The sequence below is a fragment of the Aulonocara sp. 'chitande type north' Nkhata Bay genome, linkage group LG16 (assembly GCF_057382095.1).
Source record: "Aulonocara sp. 'chitande type north' Nkhata Bay isolate Kocher_YH1m ecotype deep benthic linkage group LG16, A_spYH_male_GT1.1, whole genome shotgun sequence".
NCBI lineage: Eukaryota > Metazoa > Chordata > Actinopteri > Cichliformes > Cichlidae > Aulonocara > Aulonocara sp. 'chitande type north' Nkhata Bay.
In genome coordinates, this window is record NC_141359.1 from 40801908 (window position 1) to 40815544 (window position 13637).

Genomic DNA, 13637 nt, shown 5'->3' on the forward strand with positions numbered 1-13637 from the left:
TCCTGCTTCTCTGGTGCTGTTGTGTAGCAGTGTGTACACCTGAGACTGTCACCTGTCTGTCTGTCCTGCACTCTCTCTCTGTTTCTTTCTCTCTGATTGTGGAATAAAAGTATGAACATGTGTTTATAAGTTACACTTGTGTTTGAATCCTGCAGCTTATCACACATTTGATTTCCATGTGTGACGACTGCAAGTGTCCAGAGTGAGGACAGACTGAGGGACCCACTGCTGCACATCATCTGTGAGGCTTTGCAGCCCTGATGATCCACCAGGACAAACTCAGCAGTGTGTGAGGAAGAGGAGGAGGAAGAGGAGGACAGGGACAGGTGCTGCTAGGGCGAGACAGACGTCTCTCACGGAGTCCTTTAGTGCTGCAGGCAGGCAAGGTGTTCAAATAGCGCACAACTTCTGGTTTTTATTTCAATGTGATAATTGCACAGTTTGCATGAGCATTTAATCTAAGCACTGTGAACAAAACATAGAATAGATCATTAACAGCACGCTGATGCAGAGCTTCTGCCCACAGTGCTTAACACACTTCAAGAAGGTTCCTGGTTTGAATCCCAGCTGGTTCTGTCTGTGTGGAGTTTGAATTAGATAAAGTATGAACGTACAGGAGGTCAGATGTGTAAGAACATGTCACCAGTTCTCTAGTACTTGAAATGGTACCACTAGTATCTCCATACAGGCGTCTTGAAGCTGAATCACCAACAAAGACTTTTGTAGGAAATATTAAATAAATTTCAGTTCAACAAATTTTCCCTGTGTCATTTTTCATTATCACACCTGTTTCACTTAAACATTATATCAGTAATATGAGATTCTCCAGAAAACCAGACTTTTCTTCCTCTTCAGGTCTGATCAGTCAGCAGGCTGTGACTGCAAGGCCATTTCTTCTTCACTCATCCACAGATGTTTCTCCAAGCCAGCTGGGTGGGTCAGTGGCTCAGAGGCTGCAGGATGGAGGAACAAAAGAATCATTAGAATTTGAAACAACCAGAGATGAGACAGAAGGAGGCTGTCACCAAGTCTTCAGTCAGAGTCCAGAATTTATCAGGACAGAAACAGATCATCTGCAGAGGTTTATTTGAAGAGTTTCAGTCAGGTTTCAGAGCTCATCACAGAAACAGCTTTAGTGAAGGTTACAAATGATCTTCTTATGGCCTCTGACAGTGGACTCATCTCTGTGCTTGTCCTGCTAGACCTCAGTGCAGCGTTCGATACTGTCGACCATAATATCCTATTAGAGCGATTAGAACATGCTGTAGGTATTACAGGTACTGCGCTGCAGTGGTTTGTATCATATCAGCTCTGTTCTGGGATGGACTGGGACGGTTGAGGCAGTGCCATGTGAGGACGCTGGTTTGTGAGCTCTGCACTCGAACCCTTGTATTTACCATATTACTCTTCAAAAATGCCGTGATATTACTTCACATACAAGAGCAACAACATATTAGAAAACAACCATCCCGGTCTATGGACAACATGCCCGAAAAAATTCAAGCCAACAAGATGGAGCAGGACATGAGGGCCTCTCAAGCAACTGCTGGCCCAGCTAGCCTAGCATGCCCAAATGCCACGGAGACAACTGTGGACGAGCAGCAGGCAATCCTGAAGGAGCTGCAATTAATGAAGCAAGAATTGCTGGAGAAAATAGATGAAAAGGCTGCAGAGACCCAAACGGAGCTGCGTAACATCACTGACAGGCTCAATAAAAGACGGGATAAGGTTGAAAGCCACACATCTGAGTTGGAAAAGGGAGTCACTGCTAATTCCGACTCTATTGCAGCTATGCAATCCAACATGAAGAAAGGGTTACCAGCGTGATCCAGTGTGATAAAAGAGCTTGCCCTGCTAAAGGCCCTGTGCGAGGATTTGGAGGCTAGGTCACGGCGCTGCAACGTCCGCGTTATGGGGGTAAAGGAGGGACGAGAGCAGGGAACACACCCATCTGAATATGTGTCGGAAATGCTGAAAAAGGCTCTTGCTCCGGAAAAAAAGCCGACTCTGGATAGGGTGCACCGGACCCTCCGCACCAAGCCAACTCAAGATGACCAGCCATCGAGGGCATTTGTAGTGAAATGTCATTACCTCAGAGAAAAGGAACTACTTCTCAGGAAGGCAGCCGAGGCTGGGGTGATAACAACTGCAGACGGTGAGTCTGCTGTACTGCCGGACTTCAACCAAGCTGTGAGTAAACAGCGTGCCGCCTTTACCGAGGTGAGGAATCTACTTCACAGTTGCAATGGAGTCCGCTATGGGCTGAGGTATCCAGCGACGCTGAGGATTACTACCGCGGATGGACAAGAAATGAAGAAGTTCTGAAGAAGTTAACGAGCGCTTGATATATGTCCGTGCCAGGACTCGCTCACACCTGTGACTGTTCTGATTTTGTATTATGTAAATAAAACTGAACTGAACGGACTGTGTTGGATGCTTTGGAGACATCTCACTGTGGCTCCACTATATTTCTACGTGCAACCAGAAGTAGACAAAACTGCATTTGCTTTATTGAAGAAGACATCAAAAAGGCCATTAAAGTTGTGAATCTGGTGTTTTTAACTCTATAAAGTTACTAAAACATGCAGGTGGAAAGGTGAGCTGATGTCTACCTTCATACTGACCTCCGACTTTGAGCAGCACGGTCTTCTCTCTCCAGATGTTCCTGCTGTCGACTCTGCAGCGGTATCTTCCCGTGTCGCTGACTGTTGGATGTTTAAGGGTCAGGCTGAGGTTTCCTGTCTCCAGCAGCTTTTTGCTCGTCTCTGTTCGGCCTCTGTACTCCTCGTCCTGTTTGTCAGGCTGATCTGATTTGTTCTGATACACGTGGACCATCACCATTGGTTCAGGGTCATCTCGCCACCACTTCACTCTGATGTCATCGGGGAGGTCACCTGTGGATTTGAAGGGCAGCTGGATTGACTCCTCCCCATCTTTCACCTCCATCTGACAGACTGAAGACAATGCAGCATGAAATCAGGCATGAAGAGCAAAGACAGTTTAACAGCAAACACACCAGTTTAAAAACAACACAGTAAAACTGTCACTGTCAGGGTGCTGGGCCATTGAGTTTATTTAGTATTTTTATGTTTCTGAGATCATTTGTAATCCCTGATTAATGTTCTCTTTCTGTTAGGTTCCATTCATGCCGTTGTCTTCATCTGTGTGTCTCACTCTCCAGGTCTTAGTCATGTCCTTGTGTCTTGTCTCCCTTTTCTGTTCCCATGTTCGCCTCCTTGTGTTTCATCCTTTCTCCTCTGTCTGTCATCTGCATCCATGTGTTTCTCCCCAGCCCGTCATGTGTCTTTGGTCGTGTCCAAATTCATGGGCTGCATCCTCCTGAGGACCCGGCCTTCGTGGTCTACGTGGGCCGGGTCCTCAGAAGGTCGGGTAGGCTGGAAGTAAACGGCTGTGAAATTGGACGGTCTAGCCTTCAGATTAGCGTCATCGCTGTCTCGGTGGAGTTTAATAAACTCGGCCGTTTGATCCTTGCTATCTAAAATATAACAGGACACTGGTGTAAATTCTCGACCGTCTCACACTTCTGTTTGACGTTTAGTCAGCTGTGTAAAAACCAAGGAGGAACCCACCCGGGGGATTAATAACGTTTTATTTTATCTAATCTAATAACTTTAATCTCAGCCAAACCGATTTACTCACGAACAAACAAAACACTGAAAAAAGCCCAACAATAACATTTTTAGGTTGTCTAAGTGACTTATATATTACGTTTAACCCGAGTAGCGAAAGTCCGCGGTGATCTGAAAATGATGTGCCGGGAGTTGTGCCGTTCTCGGCCGCATCAGTGACCCTCGAGCTCCCGGCTAGCTGTCGAGCTGGTGGGTAGCAGACGTCTCCGAAAACGTCGAAGCACTTTTGCAAATATGCGATATCTTGATAAACCGAGCAGATATTTGAAGTTTACACAGCTACTTTCTCGCCTGAAAATATGTTAAAAGTTTATTTTGTGACCCAGAAAGATTAGTAAGAGTAATTTTAAAACTTAGTAGCGGCCGCCATTGTTGGAAACTGGGATATGGTAGGCCACGAAGGACACACCCATCCTTCGAATTCGGGGAAAAGGAGGACGCATTTGTCGGCCACATTTAAAGGAGTCGATGAATTGGGACAGCCTTCGGCGCGTCGCTGTGACGTAATCGGTCTACAAATGCGGCCTCAGGAGGATGCAGCCCATGAATTTGGACACGACCTTAGTCTGCATCTTAGTGTGTTTCCTGTTTTATTTTGACAGTCTCTCGTCCCGTGTTCAGTGTGTTTGGTTTCGCTTCCCTGTCTCGTCATGTCTGTCCGTCCCATGTGTTTCCACTTCCCTCATCAGCCTTCTGTGTATATACTATCTCTGCTTTTCCTTTGTCCCTCGTTAGTTTGTCTGTTCTTCTCCAATCATGTTCCTGGGCTGTTGTTTCCAATCATGTTCCACCAATAAACAGCTCGCTTTTCATTAGAAGTTAGTTTTCCCTCCCTGCACCTGCTTTTAGGTCCTCACCACTCACCGCTCCACACGATCTGCACATGTAGATGGTGGTAGTCACAGATATCCAGGGTACTCCTCACTAATTAATCCACAATGTGCGATTTCATTATCACAGCATAAAGAGTTCTTCCTGATGTATTTAAACAGCATCAGACAGCCGCAGCATCCATGACAGACAGTCTGGAGCAGCAGCAGTCGTGAAGTGACTCGTGTTTATCACATGTATGAGGTTAACGGTGTTTGGACCTGATCACAAAGGAACAGCTGATTATTTAATAGTGAGTAAATTTGAGGTGTGTGGATGTTTACTGCAGGCCTGATAATGATACTCATGCACATAACTCACATCATTTCCTGTGCTGCTAACACTATCAGGATGTGTCACTCATCCTCTGAAGCTGGTGTTTACACTGACGCTGACAGGCTTTGGTATCGTGTACAGTCCTGACCTTTGACATGGAGCTGTACTTGTTTCTTCATCAGGATGTTTCCCTCCCTGCTGCGGGCGGTGCAGGTGTAGGTGTCTGTGTCTGAATCTGTGGGATATTTCAGGGTCAGACTGAGGTCTCCAGCCTTCAGCGGGCGTTTCTTCATCTCTGTCCGCTGTCTGTAAAACCAGTGCTGCTTGTCGTGCTGGTCGGAGGAGTTCTCAAACAGGTGGATTGTCTTGTCTTTACTGTTGCTCCACTCCACTTTAGCATCTTCAGGCAGGTGAGTTATAGTTTTGCATGGCAGTTGGACAGCATTCACCTCTGCATCCACCTCCACCTGGTACACTGACAGAAAAGCAAACCACAGAATCAGCTTTGCAGGCAGCAGATGGCATCATGAGCCCCCATCAATCAGCTCTATAGTCTTCAAAGGCTTTACCCCTGAACTCATGCACAGGATGTCAAAGCTGCTGGTTCCTCATAGCCACACAGCAGTGCCATGATAAACCAGGTAACAGCAGTCACATATAGAAGCTTTCAAAATACCCCAAGTATTACATTTAAAAGCACTGGGTGGACATCATTGTACTGGGAGTTAAGGGGCCAATTTTAAAACTAACCTACACCAAGGTGGTTTCTAGCGCCAATGCTAAGCAGCAAGTGAAAACTAATAGAAATGATGTTTGTTTGTTAACATTTTTACTGCCACCACACCTTTAATGATTAAGACAAAAAGCCCTGCGACAGGCTGGAGATCTGTCCAGGTGAACCCCGCCTCTCACCCTGCAGTATAGGCAGAACAGGCTGAACGGGCCCCTTTGCAGTTTTCACATCAACCAGACCCTTTGGTTGGCATCAACAAGCTTCAGGCATGATTCTGGCTGACCCTCTTTTTATGCTACCTGGGTGTTAAAGCATTGTTTTGGTTTTTGGACTTTGGACCCTGTTTATTATTGTAGTAACCTAAGTCTCTTAGTCTTTATCTGATGTTGTTTCGTTTTCCTGTGGCTGGTCTCTGTCTGTTTCCTGTTTTATTGTGATAGTGTCGTGTCCCATGTACGTTATGTTTAGTTTTGCTTCCCTGTTTCATTATGGTAAACGGTAAATCGCACTTTTTGGTGACGGCTACATTGTAGCCACAGCCGCCCTGGGGCGCACTGAGTCGCATTCATTCCAGTTGTGTGTTCGCCTGTTACCCAGCCTCTCCTTATCCTGCATGTATTTCTGTCTTCTGCAGCTTTCAGCTCTGTCTCAGTTGTTCAGGATTCTGAACTCTTCACGTTTCTGTTTTTTGTTGAGCGTCAGCACACGATCAGTGTCGTGGTCTGGTAGGTTCTGCTGGGCTGTTTTTCTTGTTTGTTTTCTTTCCCTTTTTCTAACTCGCTCTCTTTACAATCATTATCAGGTGGAGCTGCTGAGCTGGCATGAAGCTTTGGGTGGAGGTTTCCTGACAGTTCCTTCTTTCCCTCCTGCACCTGTTCCTGATCACAGTTAAGTGAGCAGGTATTATTGAGTGGTGCTGCAGCTCTCTCCTGGTTCATCTTTGCTGCATTGGTGACAGTCAGGTCCCTCATCTTTCTGTTTGACCGTAGTCACTGGCTCTTACTTTACATTTCTGTTTTCCTGCAGTATCCTGTTTGAACCTTCTGTGGAAGTTTGCTCAAGTCTCGACCCTTTTGTGGACTTTGAACTCTGCTGAAATCTGCAAAGGAACTCATTCACCTACCAGCCATCAGCCAGCTCCAACCTGGCATCCCTGAACAACTGCTTGTTGGACTAGTAACCCTCCCAAGTTCTCATTCAACTTTCCAACATAACTCCTACACTGTGCATCATGCTCCAGTCATCTTGAGACCTTTATTAACATTCGATCTCTTCTCTGGCAGAGCCACCTTTTCCCCAGCAGCTGCTTTCTCGCTCCTCTCCACAGTTGCCTTGTCCCAGTGGTTCCCAAACTTTTCTGTTAGCCCCCCTTTGTTTTACAAGAAAAATCTTACATGAGATGAATTTCTACAGTGACAGAGACAAAATGTACTGTTAATCTGACTATCTTCAGGTTTTACACGCTTACATATACACACACAGTTACTGTCCCTCCATTTACAAAGGCAGAGGCATCACGCTGTGATTATTTTACTGTAGTTGTTTTTTTTCCTGTGTAATAATATTCAACATTGCTATCAATACATTTTTTTAAAAATGCCTCTCTGTGCAAAATGTGTTCAAAAACATAAACAGCTGTGGGATTCTGTTTGTCTGTGATTTGAACCGGGGGAACAAATCGTGGCAGGATCAGCCTGATGTTATTTGTATCCCGCTGTAACTTTACTGTATAAAGAGCAAACATCTCCAACATGTCAGGAGTAGTTAGTCATTACAACAAGTGTTTGTGAACTAAAAATCAAGAATGTGGGATCCTGTTTGTCCGTGATTTGAACAGCCCAGCGCTGCTCCTGACACAGGGAAAACCAATCCTGCAGGGAGACCTACCTCAGCACCTGTGCAGGTGAAGCCAAAGGGCAGATTTGCTTCACCATATTTTCTAGTCTTTGGCTTAGAATGAAGTTGGTTTGGAAACTTATTCAGCGACGCTTCATCTCCTGCTTTGCGTTTGTGTGGCCTGTAAAAACCTGTCCATTATGCCAGCAGTGTCCAAGCGTTTTTTTTTTCCTTTCATACCGTGCGCCCCCTGCGATGGCTCTATACCCCCACTAGGGGGCGGGCCCCACACTTATCCTTCACCTTCAGTAACACATTTAAACCTGCCAACAACAACCTGAGTCCACTCCTTGAATTCGATTTGAATCACACTATGACAGTTGGAGAATTTTTACCATCATCCTGGATGGTGATAGAGACTCACCTGACATTAAATAGAGACGGAAATAAAATAAGAGACCCCCAGAAACAATGACAGTGGTGAGAACCAGGAGAACCAGCAGAACCTTAGACCAAGCTGGGAATCGTTCTGTGGAGAAACAGAAAGAACGTCATGACGTCTGACCTCTGACCTGTATCTATAGAGGATTGTTTCTGACCTTTGACCTGTAGCTGTATGTTATTCAGTGTCAGGTCTTGTGTCCCATCACTGATGGTGCAGGTGTAGTTGCCGCTGTCAGTGAGCCGGGGCTTTCTCAGAGTGAGGCTGTAGTCTCCAGTATCCAGGGCATCAGGCCTCATCGACGTCCGCCCGCTGTAATGCTGGTTTTGGCCTTGGAGGTCATCTTCTTCTTTTCTCTGGTGGACAGTTTTGGGATTGAGGTCAAAGCGGCTCCAGATCACTGTGGGATCGTCCTCAGGTATGATACCAAAGTACTGGCAGGGCAGCACGACAGCCTCCACCTCCTCGTATACCTCCAACACTGCAGCACCCTGGGAAACTGCACACCAACACAAATCAATCGTATGATGTAGGTTTCTGTCAGTGTGCCCCAGCTGTGGCTGCAACTCAAATTTCAAATTCAAATTTTATTTGTCACGTACACAGTCATACACAGTACGATATGCAGTGAAATGCTTGGACAACTGCTCGTGACCTAAAGAAAACAAAAAAGGAAAAGGCTATGAATAAGATAGGAAATAAATATGAAAAATTAAAAAGGGTAAATTTAACTAGGAAGGAATAAAATATAAATTAAGGTTAAAAATGAAATAACTGTACAACACAAATTAGAATGAAGGGTAAATTTAACTGGGAAGAATAAGATAAAATATATAAATTAAAGTTGAAAATAAAATAACTGTACAACAAAATACACAATATAGAACTATATAAGAATGTATGAAGAAATATAAATAAATATATACACAATAACAGCAGCTGTACAAGTATTAACCGGAAATGAAGAATATAGTGACCAGTGTTGTGCAAAACCAAAGTCCAGAAAGTCCAGTGTGTGTGTAAGAACCATATGTGTGGGTCAGTACTGTGTGGTGGTGTGATTGAGAGACCGTATCGCCTGCGGGAAGAAGCTCCTCCTCAGTCTCTCTGTGTTGGTCTTCAGGGAGCGGAATCGCTTTCCTGACCTCAGCAGAGAGAACAGTCTGTTGTTGGGATGGCTGAGGTCCTTCACCATCTTCCTGGCCTTGGTCCAGCACCGCCTGCTGTAGATTGAGTGCAGGTCAGGGAGCTCGGAGCGGATGGTGCGCTCAGCTGACCGCACAACCCTCTGTAGAGCTCGTCTGTCCTGCATGGTGCTGTTCCCGAACCAGGTTAAGATGTTTCCCGCCAGGATGCTCTCTATGGTGCAGGAGTAAAAGTTCCTGAGCACCTTGGAGGGCAGTTGGAAGTCTCTCAAGCGTCTGAGGTGGTAGAGACGCTGTCGGGCCTTTTTCACCACGGTGTTGATGTGACAGGACCATGACAGGTCCTGCGTGATGTGAACTCCGAGGTATTTGAAGCTGTCCACTCTCTCCACTGGGCACTCGTTGATGACGGGGGTCTGGTAGTTCCTCTCCTGCTTAGTGCTGAAGTCCACTATCAGCTCCTTTGTCTTACTGACGTTTAGAAGGAGGTTGTTCCTCTGGCACCAGTTCTCCAGATTCCTAATCTCCTTCAGGTAGGCCGTCTCGTTGTTATCAGAGATCAGGCCCACCACGACGGTGTCGTCAGCAAACTTGATGATGGTGGTGGAGCTGGTAGTGGCCACGCAGTCATATGTGTACAAAGAGTACAGCAGGGGGCTCAGAACACACCCCTGGGGGGCTCCAGTGCTGAGAGTGGTGGAGGCTGAGACATGTCCGCCCATCCTTACTGCCTGTGGTCTGCCAGTTAGGAAGTTGGAGATCCACTGACACATAGATGAGCTGAGTCCCAGATGCTCCAGCTTGGTGGTGAGTGTGGAGGGAATTATGGTGTTAAATGCAGAGCTGTAGTCTATGAAGAGCATTTTAACATAATTCCCCCTTCTAGTGTCCAAGTGAGTGAGTGATGTGTGGAGGAGATGAGAGATGGCATCGTCTGTGGAACGATTTGGACGGTAAGCGAACTGTAGTGGGTCCAGTGTGTCTGGTAGTGAAGAAATGATGAAGTCTCTGACCAGGCGTTCAAAGCACTTCATCACTACTGAGGTGAGGGCTACAGGGCGATAGTCATTGAGAGAAGCAGGGTGGGGTTTCTTCGGGACAGGAACAATGATGGACTCTTTGAAGCATGTGGGGATCACCGACTGAGATAAAGAGATGTTGAATATCTCAGTGAACACAGGAGCTAGCTGGTATCAGAATCAGAATCAGAATACTTTATTGATCCCTGGGGGAAATTATTTTTTGTTACAGTGCTCCATTATAAACCACCATTAAGACAAGACAGACAATACACTAACTAAGAATAGTACAATATATACATATATATACATACATACATACATAAGTCACTCATAAATAAATATTTGGAAAAGAAACATGTGTAGTTGTAGCAGCAAACAGTGTGTTAAGTGGATGCGTTGTACAGGGAGATGGCCACAGGCAGGAATGATTTCCTGTGTCGTTCAGTGGTGCTTTTCGGTAATCTCAGTCTCTCACTGAACGAGCTCCTGTGACTGACCAACATGTCATGGAGTGGGTGGGAGGTGTTATCCAACATTGTCTTTATCTTGGACAGCATCCGCCTCTCCGACACCACCTTGAGGGAGTCCAGCTCCATCCCCACAACATTGCTGGCCTTACGGATCAGTTTATTAAGTCTGTTGGCATCTGCGACCCTCAGCCTGCTCCCCCAGCATGCAACAGCATAGAGGATCGCACTGGCCACAACAGACTCATAGAAAATCCTCAGCATTTTCTGGCAGATGTTGAAGGACCTCAGTCGCCTCAAAAAATAGAGACGACTCTGGCCCTTCCTGTAAAGTGCTGTGGTGTTTTTAGCCCAGTCCAGTTTATTGTCAATGTGTACTCCAAGGTATTTATAGTCCTCCACAATGTCAACACTGACCCCCTGGATTGAAACAGGGGTCAAGTGTTTCCTGGTCTTCCTGAAGTCCACGATCAGTTCCTTGGTCTTTGCCACGTTGAGCTGCAGATGATTCTGCTCACACCACGTGACAAAGGAGTCGACCACAGCCCGGTACTCTGTCTCATCATCCCTGCTGATGCATCCAACCACCGCAGAGTCATCAGAAAACTTCTGAAGATGGCAGGTCTCTGTGCAGTGGCTGAAGTCTGTGGTGTAGAGGGTGAAGAGGAAGGGGGAGAGGACAGTCCCCTGTGGTGCCCCTGTGTGCGCAGTCTCTGAGGATACGACCTGGGATGCCGTCTGGTCCTGCTGCTTTCCTGGTGTTCACTCTCTTGAAGGCTCTCCTTACTTCATGCTCGGAGATGACGAGCACGTTTCCGGTGCTGGCAGTATCTTCCTGTCTGCAGCCGTTAGCACCGCTAGCACTAGCATTGTTGGAGTCCTTAGCTGCAGCCTCGAAGCGAGCATAGAAAGCGAGCAACTGTAGCTGCCTCCACCAGTGTGTGAATATGAGAGTGACTAAATAGTGGGATTGTAAAGCGCTTTGGGTGTCTCGAAAAGCGCTTTACAATGTTGGTCCATCACAGTTCACCTGAGAAACTACAAAACACCCACAGTGATGTTTGGAGGTGACAACGTGATAGCGTGTGGCTGTTTTTCAGAACATGGCACTGACCATTTCATATCATTGAAGGAAGGATGAATGGACAAATGTTCTGAGACATTCTTGATAAAAATCTGCTGCATTCTACCAGGATGATAAAGATGAAACAAGGGTGGAGTTTCGGTAAGAGGATGATCCCAAACACAGCAGAGGAAACATTCAGCTGGTTTCAGAGAAAGTTTTAAAGCTGCTGGAACGGCCCAGCCAGTCGCCTGACCCAACTCTTGGACGCTGGTCACTTTGGGTTATTGGCCCCCTCGACACATCCACAGAACCTTCAGACTGTTTGTGTGGGAGATTGGGTCAAAATCACACCTGAGCAACGCATGTTCTCCATACAGGAGGTGTCATGAAGCTGAAACACAGACCAAGGCTTTTGTATGAAGTATTAAATTCATTCAAGTATGTGTGAGCGATACTTTTCCCCGTGTCATTTCTTATTATCACACATAACTTTTATCTATGGACATCTATGGTTTGATTTCTTTGAATGTAGACTGGATGGACTGTTACCAACATCTGGAGAGAATTTCATGTCAACTGCACCTTTATATATATATTTACTTAGAAAATTGGTGGCATATTCAATACTTTTACCTGCTGTAGTTCATCATTGCCTCAGTCGTTCAAACAAGGTAACTGTTGCCGTGTCACTAATCAGGGGGAAACCTGATTAGTGTCCGGCAGGTGAGCTGGACAGGTTTATACAGCTAAATATCATCAACATAAAATTATAGGAAATGATAAATGGACTGATTCTTTTGTACTGCTTTTCTACTGCGACACTCAAAGTCATCATCAGGTCTCATTACTTCATCCACACGAGCATGTTTTTGTACATGTGAGTACTTTCTATCATTCACATCCTGATAAACAGTGTAATGAAGGCATTGGGGAAACTTGGGGTTTCCTGGACATCTTGCCCAAAGATCCTGGCATGGAGGGCAGCCAGGGGTCGGACCCCACTGAGGTCAACCAGAATGAGTACAGAGCAACATCTTACATCAGTAGCCATGCTGTTAATACTGTCAAAAATACCCTTCTCCTTACAATTCGTGAGATTATTGATGTCTATAAATGGTTTCCATATTTGTATTGACATTTTTGTTTATAACTCTTCAAAATAAAGCCTGAAACAGTTACAGCAGCATTATTTTAATATGTTGAGTCCTCTTTGTTACAAAAGTGCAACAGTGTGTGAAAAATGAGTGAAGAATTTGAGGATCATAAATATTTAAAAAGCAAGGACTAAAGTGATGACATCTGACTGAGGTCAGGTGGAGGGAGGACAGCTTACCCTGCAGCAGGATCACAAACACAGCAAACATTTTCGTCGTCCTCTCAGCTTCTTACTGAGCTCACTCTTCTAAAGCACGTCGACAGCAGGAGCTCACGGATGTTTCTCTGGATGAACCTGCTCAAACTCATGTAGTTTCACTTTGAACTGTTTCCAGTGAAGCAGCAGCTGGAATGCAAAGAAACCAGCTGAGCAGCTTTGTTCACTCCTCTGAGAAATACCTGCTGAATAACACAAGTGATGTTTCATTGATCTTCTCTGCACTAGACTGAATCATTAGTAACACAGAGGTGTACGTCTCTGTGCTCAGGTAGTCTTAGTTCATGTATGGTTATGGCTATAACTCTGGTGTTTGAGGTACAGTATACTGAAGTATGTTCAGACAAACTGTCACGATGAGCTGTGCGGCTGGACCCAAGTGCAGGACTCCGAGGCAAAACATTAACTTAAGACGGCAGCTTCATCTGCTGGCAACACAAACTTGAACTAAGATAGTTTAACTAGACCGGGATTCACACACAACTAACATGGACGCAACAACTGGCAGAGACAAAACACAGGGCTTAGATACATGCGGAGGTGATTAGGGAATGAGAAACAGGAGGAGAGCACAGCTGGGACTCATCTGACATGACAAGACAAAGGGGAGGCAAAACTCAACACACCGACATAGACACAGACTTTCAAAGTAAAACAGGAAACAGATGCAGACTTGACTACAAGTTTACAGTTAACAGAGAACAAAGGGACACTGGCACAAGACATGCTAAGGAACTAAGGAGCTGGGAATACTAGAG

The 13637-nt window shown here is 45.7% G+C and overlaps 1 protein-coding gene across 1 annotated transcript; it reads right to left on the bottom strand.

Annotated features, from left to right (window-relative positions):
- Positions 1-416: 416 nt before the first annotated feature.
- LOC147312149 (uncharacterized) lies at positions 417-13290 on the bottom strand. Its single transcript, XM_086267498.1, has 6 exons — positions 12841-13290; positions 7965-8306; positions 7790-7894; positions 4945-5271; positions 2625-2954; positions 417-953 (listed from the first exon to the last, which is right to left on the bottom strand). Exons 1-6 carry the CDS (start codon positions 12869-12871, stop codon positions 862-864), a joined length of 1227 nt encoding a protein of 408 aa, XP_086123624.1. The 5' UTR covers positions 12872-13290; the 3' UTR covers positions 417-861.
- Positions 13291-13637: the final 347 nt, after the last annotated feature.

Excerpts from the sequence above, each read along its gene's own strand:
- LOC147312149 (XM_086267498.1), bottom strand. The coding sequence starts at position 12,871 with ATGTTTGCTGTGTTTGTGATCCTGCTGCAGG. Across the intron at positions 8,307-12,840 it reads GTTTGTGATCCTGCTGCAGG|TTTCCCAGGGTGCTGCAGTG; the intron begins GTAAGCTGTCCT and ends GTTGGTGTGCAG. Across the intron at positions 954-2,624 it reads CGTGCTGCTCAAAGTCGGAG|CCTCTGAGCCACTGACCCAC; the intron begins GTCAGTATGAAG and ends TCCATCCTGCAG.